Source organism: Cervus elaphus, chromosome 12 (genome assembly GCF_910594005.1).
Source record: "Cervus elaphus chromosome 12, mCerEla1.1, whole genome shotgun sequence".
NCBI lineage: Eukaryota > Metazoa > Chordata > Mammalia > Artiodactyla > Cervidae > Cervus > Cervus elaphus.
This window is the reverse complement of record NC_057826.1, coordinates 78,553,897-78,562,305: the sequence shown is the minus strand read 5'-3', so window position 1 is coordinate 78,562,305 and position 8,409 is coordinate 78,553,897. Positions and strand designations below refer to the sequence as shown.

Below are 8,409 nucleotides of genomic sequence, written 5' to 3'. Positions count from 1 at the left end.
TCTTCCGAAGCTTCGCCGTACGTCACCGTGCTGAGAAGAGCCACTCCCGCGGATTGGCGAGAAGAGCCACTCCCTATCCCTCCTCCTCCAGCTCCAGAGCCGTGGGAGACGCTCTGGTTGTTAAGGTGAAACGTCCCGCCTTCTGGGGGCTTTTTTCCGGCTTTGTGATTGGCTGCTAGCTTCAGGGAATCTCGGCGTGGACTGCGCGAGGGAAAAGATGGCGGCGATGGCGGTCGGTGGTGCCGGTGGAAGCCGCGTGTCCAGCGGGAGGGACCTGAATTGCGTCCCCGAAATAGCTGACACACTGGGGGCTGTGGCCAAGCAGGGGTGAGGGCTTGGACCTCCGCGAGCTGAATGCGGGGTCCGAACTCGGGGACCGAAAGGGGCAGACCAGTCATCCCCGAGAGGCAGGGGTGAGGGGGTCGGAGTGGATGAGACCAGGGCGGGAGAAACCATTTAGTCCTTCGGGGGGAGAAGCCTCGGGCCCTGGAGCGTGAGAGGAGGGCGGGAAACTTACTGGGGGCGTGTGGTCACTGAACCCCAAAGTCGGAGGAGTTATCAGGTAAACTCAAAAAGGGGGCGTAGAGACCTCCAGGGCCCTGGAGAGCGAGATTACCGTATGAGATTGGGAGAGAGTTAGGAGGTTAGGGAGAGGAGAGCTAAACCTTGAGGGGGGATACTTGGGCAGTACTGCTGCCGCTCTGGATGTGACAGTCTCGGAAAACGAGTGACAGCAGAGTAGAAAGTCCACGTGGTGTGGATATTCATCTGTTCTCTTAACTCATCTTTTCCATGGCTGTGTCCTGGCGAGCAATTGAGGCACAGTGCAGCGGAAGTGATATGCCCCAAGGTTGGCTGAATTCAGCAGTCTAGTCGGGTCGCTGACTGGTGGCAGCTGAAAGGGTTGTGCAGAATCAAGAGAGCCAGTCCAATTACTTGGATCTCTGGGCACTGCTGCTGTCTTTACATGACGATTCTGGGTCTGTCGCGGTTGTAGGTTTGATTTCCTCTGCATGCCTGTGTTCCACCCGCGTTTCAAGAGGGAATTCACTCAGGAACCTGCTAAGAGTCGGCCGGGCCCCCAGACACGATCAGACCTACTGCTGTCAGGAAGGGGTAGGGAGCATCCCACATGCCCCTTAATTATTAGAGGCAGTAACAACATATGCTTTATCAGTGCCTTCCTCCTCTTCCTTTCTTGACCTGGATATATTGGTTCGCCCCACGGATATAGATAACTCTTGTTCTCTCATTACCTACCTATGAAAAGCCTTAGTTCCCTATTCTGTCAGGCTCTCCTGTATCTGTGATAGAAAAAGTCTTTGTCTTTCATCTCTAACTCTATTCCCTGTTAAGAACTAGAAATTGAATGAGTAAAGTGCTGAACCTTATTTAGTCTTTGTCTTTCTTGGGTGGGGGAGTGCAGACTGGAATACACTAATTGTGGGAAAGCTTTCTCCATGGATTCGTCCAGACTCAAAAGTGGAGAAGATACGCAGGAACTCTGAGGCGGTAAGACTGATCTCTTCACTGACTCTAAATATCTGTAAACAAACTGGCGGGGGAGAGCACTTTTTCCCCACTCTGTAACTTAGTAAATTTGATATAATGCAATTAAAGCTATTTGAACTGCTAGCTGTTAACTTTATCCTTTTAATCTCTATTCCAGGCTATGTTACAGGAGCTGAATTTTGGGGCATATTTGGGTCTTCCAGCTTTCTTGCTGCCCCTAAATCAGGAAGATAACACAAACTTGGCGAGAGTTTTGACCAATCACATCCACACTGGCCACCACTCCTCCATGGTATGGCAAGGGCCTCCTTTCTTGCTGCATGTTGTGATAGGCTGTGCTGAGTATCTTCTTGTTCCTAGCCATTCAGTAAAGGGTGCATTTGGGAGAATTGAAATGTCAATACTGCCTACCCACAACTAAGAGTGGTAAGCAAAGTATTATAAAACGTATAGAATATCAGTTACTTCCCGCAACTTCCAGAGATAAAAGACAACATGTAATCACAAATTGGGGAAAGGATATAAGGGGATTAGCTTGAAATCTGGATCAAGATCTTTTTAATTGAAGGAAGCTTTCTGGACTCAATGGGTTCACAATAGAGTTCTAAATAGGGTGTTGAACCTATTTATTGTTCATGTGCAGTTCTGGATGCGGGTGCCATTGGTGGCACCAGAGGACCTGAGAGATGATATAATTGAGAACGCACCAACTTCACACACAGCGGAGTACAGTGGAGAGGAGAAGACATGGATGTGGTATGTTTCCTTTTGCTGCTGTGCTTGGGGTGGAGGGAAACAGAGTGGAACCTGTAGGAAGGTCTCCCTGAGGTGTGGTGATTGGTGGGCCATATGTCTTTGGTGGAGCTTCCCTGGTGGCTCAGACAATGCTGCCTGCAATGCTGGAGACCTGGGTTCAATCCCTAGGTCAGGAAGATCCCCTGGAGAAGGAACTGGCAACCCACTCTAGTGTTCTTGCCTGGAAAATTCCGTGGACAGAGGAGCCTGGAGGGCTACCGTCCGTGGGGTCACAAAGAGTTGGACACGACTGAGCAACTAACTTCTGTATTTTGACTCTGTGCAGGTGGCACAACTTCCGGACCTTGTGTGATTATAGCAAGAGGATTGCAGTGGGTAAGTCCACGAAGATCCTGGGATAGGTTATCCTTCTCTGAAGTCCTGTGACTTAAAATCAGGAGTCTCATGTGTGCTTGGCTGCTGGGGCATACTTTCTCCATGCTTTAGTCTGCCTTGCTCTTAAGGAGGAGACAGGTCTTGCACAAAAGAGCACGCAAAGATTCTGGCTTATGTGATTGACAGGTCTTTGTTTTCCCTTTTGTAGCTCTTGAAATTGGTGCTGACCTCCCATCTAATCATGTCATTGATCGTTGGCTTGGGGAGCCCATCAAAGCAGCCATTCTCCCCACCAGCATTTTCCTGACCAATAAGAAGGGATTTCCTGTTCTTTCTAAGATGCACCAGAGGCTGATCTTCCGACTTCTCAAGGTGTGTAGTGGAAGGATTCTAAAGGTGTTCCAGCTAATCTTCTTGTTTTAATCACATATATGTAATGGGAATTTGTGTGTGTGTGTGTGTGGGGCTGACTCTTCCTCTCTAATTTCTGGAGAGCAATTTCAGCAAAGTTGGGGGCCTTGAGAGCAAAAGGACAAATAGCAGTAGAAGCCCCAGAAACATTTCAAAAGGAATCGGGTCTCATGAGAATTTTGCAGAAAGTTTGATGTAAGAAGTTAAGGCAGTGATCCATGGGGTCCCTTGTGCCAGGGTGATGCTTATGTGGTATAGGCGGGCTCTTTGTGCTTTTGTTGGTATTGAGAGGTATTTGGTAATCTGCGCCTTATTTTATGCTGGAGCTCTTTGGCCAAAAACTTCAATAATATCCTCTTGGTTCAAGGACTGTGTCTGATGGCCTTACTTATTCTCACAGTTGGAGGTACAGTTCATCATCACAGGCACCAACCACCACTCAGAGAAGGAGTTCTGCTCCTACCTCCAATACTTGGAATACCTGAGCCAGAACCGACCTCCACCCAATGCCTACGAACTCTTTGCCAAGGGCTATGAAGATTACCTGCAGTCCCCACTCCAGGTGGGTCTGGAGTACACTAAGAGGATGGAGGTGGGGGGAGGAAATGTATCTTGAGAGCAGGTACCATAAAATCTCACCAGAGCTCAGGAGACAGTGGGAAGGTTTTGGTATTCTGCATTGTGCAGAATACCATTGTCTTTGCCAGAAAGTGGCTAACTTACTCTGTCTTTTTCCTCTCATTCTTCAGCCACTGATGGATAACCTGGAATCTCAGACATACGAAGTGTTCGAAAAGGACCCCATCAAATACTCTCAGTACCAGCAGGTACAGTGTGGGTCTCAGTGTCAGGCAAAGGGCTGGGATGACCTGGGTGAAGATGGCATTATAGCCACAAGGTCTTCCCTCCTTCCCCCCAGGCCATCTATAAATGTCTGTTAGATCGAGTGCCAGAGGAAGAGAAGGACACCAACATCCAGTGAGTGCTTTCTGCCTGATTCCCAGAGATGTGCATGCCTGCCTCTACATGTAGAGTCAGCTTGACTGCTCCCTCTGTTTCTTAGAGTGCTGATGGTGCTGGGAGCAGGCCGGGGGCCCCTGGTGAATGCGTCCCTGCGGGCCGCCAAGCAAGCTGACCGGCGGATAAAGCTGTATGCTGTGGAGAAGAACCCAAATGCTGTGGTGACGTGAGTAGCAACCTTGTTGCTGGGAAGTTTGTCCCCAGTGCCAGTTTTTCTTTCTTCTCCTGACTTGTTTCATCTGTTTTAGGCTGGAGAACTGGCAGTTTGAAGAATGGGGAAGCCAGGTGACAGTAGTCTCATCGGACATGCGGGAGTGGGTGGCTCCAGAGAAAGCAGATATCATCGTCAGTGAGCTTCTGGGGTCCTTTGCTGACAATGAACTGTCACCTGAGTGCCTGGATGGAGCCCAGCACTTCCTCAAAGGTGCATCCAGGCTGGGGTGTACTGAATAAGGGGATTGGATTATCAACAGGGAAGGCTCAGTGGGGCTGGGGAGGGGTGGGTGTGGCAGCAGCTTAGAAGAGGTTACAGAGTTTAGGGGAGGCAGGGCAGACTTGGGTCAGTGCCCTTAGCAAGTGACACAGTCTCCCTAAACCTCCGGTGTGGGTGTTCACATCTGTAAAATGAGGGGAGTGGACCAGAGCAGAAACTTTTAAAAAATATTTATTTAGTCATTTATGGCTGTGCTGGGTCTTCGTTGCTGCATGGACTTTTCTCTAGTTGGGGAGAGTGGGGGCTGCTCTCCAGTTGCAGTGCATGGGCTTCTCACTGCAGTGGCTTCTCCTGTTGCAGGGCGCAAGCTCTGGGGCGTGTGGGCGTAGTAGTTGTGGTGCATGGGCTCAGTTACTCCTCTGCAGGTGGGATCGTTCCAAACCAGGGATCAAACCCATGTCTTCTGCATTGGCAGATGGACTCTTTACCACTGAGCCACCAGGAAAGCCCCCAGAGCAGAGATTCTTAGTCTGAGATCTATGGACTCCCTGAACTGCTATGATATGTACCTTGGGCTTAGCTTTCATCACTAGCTCAAAGGAAAGAAAGTTAAGGACCATTAGGTTAGAATACTTCTGGTTCCTTCTAGTTTTACTCTTACCTGACTCTAAATTAACCTGCAAGTAGAATGCCTTCAGGCATGAGCTGGGGGCAGGTTGGCCTGGGAATGTGGCAACATGGAGCTGCCTGGCTCTCTTTTGATGTGGGAGGTCTGGGCCTTCAGTACAGATGCACCATTCCATCCCCTGGGAAGTAATGTGCCTCTTCTGTTCTGCAGATGATGGTGTGAGCATCCCTGGGGAGTACACCTCCTTTCTAGCTCCCATCTCCTCCTCCAAGCTATACAATGAGGTCCGAGCCTGTCGGGAAAAGGACCGTGATCCTGAGGTAAAGAGCTGGTCTCTTCTCTCTTTAGTGCCTTTCTTTTTCTCTGTCAGCATAACTGTTTTCTTCCACTGGAGGAGATGAAGAGGTGAAGGAGTTGGGGATGTGGGAAAGTAACTGAAGTGAAACTACATTTTATCTTTGTCTATGTCCTTAGAGCTTGAGCTGCATTCCCTGAGGAATTAGGTAGCTCTTGCCTGTCTCCTTCAGATATCATTTTCTCTCTCTTGGGACAGGCCCAGTTTGAGATGCCTTATGTGGTACGACTGCACAATTTCCACCAGCTGTCTGCGCCCCAGCCCTGTTTTACCTTCAGCCATCCTAACAAAGGTGGGTTCCTGCATGGCTGTCCTCTGACTAAATGGGGAGCTCACCTCCCTGGTTTCTTCCCTTGCTGTCCTGGCTCTATCTGGCCTCTTATCTAGGCTTCCTTTCCTGGTTCCTGCTTAGGTTTTACCAAGTTGTCTAGGGTTTCTGGTTCCTCATCACCCACACAGCTCTTCCCTGACAGATCCTATGATTGACAACAATCGCTACTGTACCTTGGAGTTTCCTGTGGAGGTGAACACAGTGCTGCATGGTTTTGCAGGCTACTTTGAGACTGTGCTTTATCAGGACATCACTCTGAGTGAGTGTCTGGGGCAGTGGATGGGGGTTTAAGAGTATGCTACCTGGGCAGCTTGTGTATTTAATACATGTTGCATTTAGAGTCACAAGGAACCGAGCAATCAGTGAATGGGGATCTTTGATGACTTGTTTCTGTGTTAACAGAAGAGACTATCCTCAACCTAGGCAAAAAACAGAGTCACGGAGACCTCCTTTTGTTGTTGTTGTTGTTAATTTTTATTGGAATATAGTTGATACAATGTTGTGTTAGTTTCAGGTGTACAGCACTCAGTTATTCTCCATTTTTATCATTTGTCCACTTAGGTATCCGTCCAGAGACTCACTCTCCTGGGATGTTTTCATGGTTTCCCATCCTCTTCCCCATTAAGGTAGGTATCACCTTAAGGCACCTTGGGTTAAAAAGTAACTTATGGCACTGATGTTCTGCCCCTTCCCTTCTCCCAGGTTAAAACTTGGCTGTGACCCTTGTTCTGCTGCTCTCACGTGCAGTTGTAGATGTTGGGATATTTGCAGTGGCCTTCCACCTGGCTTCCCACATCTACTTAGGCTATTCTTCTGTCCATTCTGTACCTGGAGCAAGAGTCATCTTTTAAAGACACAAATCTGATCCTCTCTCTCTCTCCTGCTTTTAAAACCCTTCAATATCTTTCCAGTTCCCTTAGGATAAAGTCTGTTTTGTTTTAGGCCTTGGCACATGGCATGTGGAATCTTAGTTCCCTGACCAGGGATTGAACCCACGCTCCACACAGTGGAAGTACAGAGTCTTAACCACTGGACCACCAGAGAAGTCCCAGGATAAAGTCTTAAATCTTTGTTAGACTTGGTGTGATCTAGTTTTCACCTGCCTTTTCAGCTGCTGTCCTTTGTTTACATTGCTTCAGTCCTTGGACCTCCTTTTGGTTCCTCTAATACCCCATGTTCTTTCCTGCCTCAGGGTTTCATGCCTTTGTCCTCTGCCTATAAAGTTCTTGGCTCATTTTCTGACCCAGGTGACTTTATCTTCAAGGTCTTTTTAGACATTCTTATTGTCAGATAATTTTCCCTGACCTTGTAGACTAGGTTAGCATTACTTTTCATAGGTACTGTCCCAGTTTACAGCATTCATCCCACTTTTGATTATTTGTTCAGTGTCAGATTGTTCAGTTCTGATTATTTGTTCTGATAGACTTCAAACCTCATGAGGGTTGGAATGTTATGTTTAATCATGATCTCCACACTTAGCTTAGTACCTTGCCACATAAAATTCATCAGCCCCACCCTGAACCTCCCTTTCTTTCTTCTTATAGCAGCCCATTACTGTGCGTGAAGGCCAGACCATCTGTGTGCGTTTCTGGAGATGCAGCAATTCTAAGAAGGTGTGGTATGAGTGGGCTGTGACGGCACCGGTCTGCTCTGCTATTCACAACCCCACAGGCCGCTCTTACACCATCGGCCTCTAGCCCTGCCTGCAAGTGTCTGGAGCCTTGAAAGCAGCTGCAGGTTCTGCTCCTATAGCACAGACGGTGCAGTACAGCATGGGCTCTGATTCGCCGTGCCCATCAGAGAGGAACATTTCAGTCTGCTTTCCTACCTTACGTCAAGATGGACAAAGGAGGAGAATTGTGGGGCTTATGCCACCAATCTGTGAAGACTTCAGGCCTGAGCATGAGGAATTCATGTTGGATCTGTGGCTACTCCAACAGGCACTCAGCCTCAAGGGCTTCCTGGGATAGCTCTGAGAACATGTGAATTGAACAAATTTTCAGCCCTCTTCCCTATCCATCTTTGTTCCTATTTTGATGGTTTTGTGTAAGGAGGAAATACAAATAAAATGAGGTTATGGCCTTTCCTGCTCCAACTCTGCTGCCCCCTGCCTTTGCTTCTCCAGCTATTACTTAAACATATTCAGATCTGTGCTCTTACCCAATACTTGAAGGGGCCTAGATTTATTTACTATTTAAGAAGCTTAGTGGTGACTCTTGGACTCCCAGGTACAAACCTTTCTGACCAGCTACAGAGAGGTCTTGTCCTTTAGGACCTGATTAGGTTCTTTTCCGGGGAGGAGGCATGGAGTTTGCTGTCACAGTGAGAGATGGGGTAGTGAGTGAAGCCAGCTTCCCTTCCACCTTCCTGAGCTGCTGCACTACCAGCTCCTCTGTTACCTTTGGGAGCGTTAACTGGAAGTCATCCACACTTCTCCAGCAAGAAGCCATTTATTTTGTTTGGATAAAATCACAGGATTAGAGTTTGAAGTCCTAAGAGGTAATCTAGTTCAAGTCTACATTTTTACAGAAAAGGAATTTGTATAATGATAAAAAGTTAATATTCAAATCAGTACTCAAACAGTTCCT

At 48.1% G+C, this 8,409-nt stretch overlaps 1 protein-coding gene across 3 annotated transcripts; it reads left to right on the top strand.

Annotated features, from left to right (window-relative positions):
- Positions 1-12: 12 nt before the first annotated feature.
- On the top strand, positions 13-7,916 carry PRMT5 (protein arginine methyltransferase 5). 3 transcript variants are annotated; one of them, XM_043919555.1, is made up of 17 exons: positions 13-125; positions 998-1,116; positions 1,427-1,512; positions 1,670-1,804; positions 2,156-2,268; positions 2,594-2,643; positions 2,852-3,015; positions 3,455-3,616; positions 3,804-3,881; positions 3,974-4,032; positions 4,118-4,240; positions 4,323-4,498; positions 5,346-5,455; positions 5,689-5,782; positions 5,964-6,080; positions 6,383-6,447; positions 7,366-7,916. In XM_043919555.1, the coding sequence occupies exons 2-17, from the start codon at positions 1,014-1,016 to the stop codon at positions 7,516-7,518; spliced, it is 1,788 nt and encodes a 595-aa protein (XP_043775490.1). In that variant the 5' UTR covers positions 13-125; positions 998-1,013; the 3' UTR covers positions 7,519-7,916. The 3 variants fall into 3 exon arrangements, with proteins under 3 accessions (XP_043775490.1, XP_043775489.1, XP_043775491.1); XM_043919554.1 differs by lacking the exon at positions 13-125 and adding an exon at positions 137-327; XM_043919556.1 differs by lacking the exons at positions 13-125; positions 998-1,116 and adding an exon at positions 200-327.
- Positions 7,917-8,409: the final 493 nt, after the last annotated feature.

What these genes read in the sequence shown, in the direction of transcription:
- PRMT5 (XM_043919554.1), top strand. Translation starts at nt 218, where the DNA reads ATGGCGGCGATGGCGGTCGGTGGTGCCGGTGGAAGCCGCGTGTCCAGC. An exon ending in AGCCCAGCACTTCCTCAAAG is followed by an intron (nt 4,499 to 5,345) that starts GTGCATCCAGGC and finishes TCTGTTCTGCAG; the next exon opens with ATGATGGTGTGAGCATCCCT. An exon ending in TTATCAGGACATCACTCTGA is followed by an intron (nt 6,081 to 6,382) that starts GTGAGTGTCTGG and finishes TTGTCCACTTAG; the next exon opens with GTATCCGTCCAGAGACTCAC.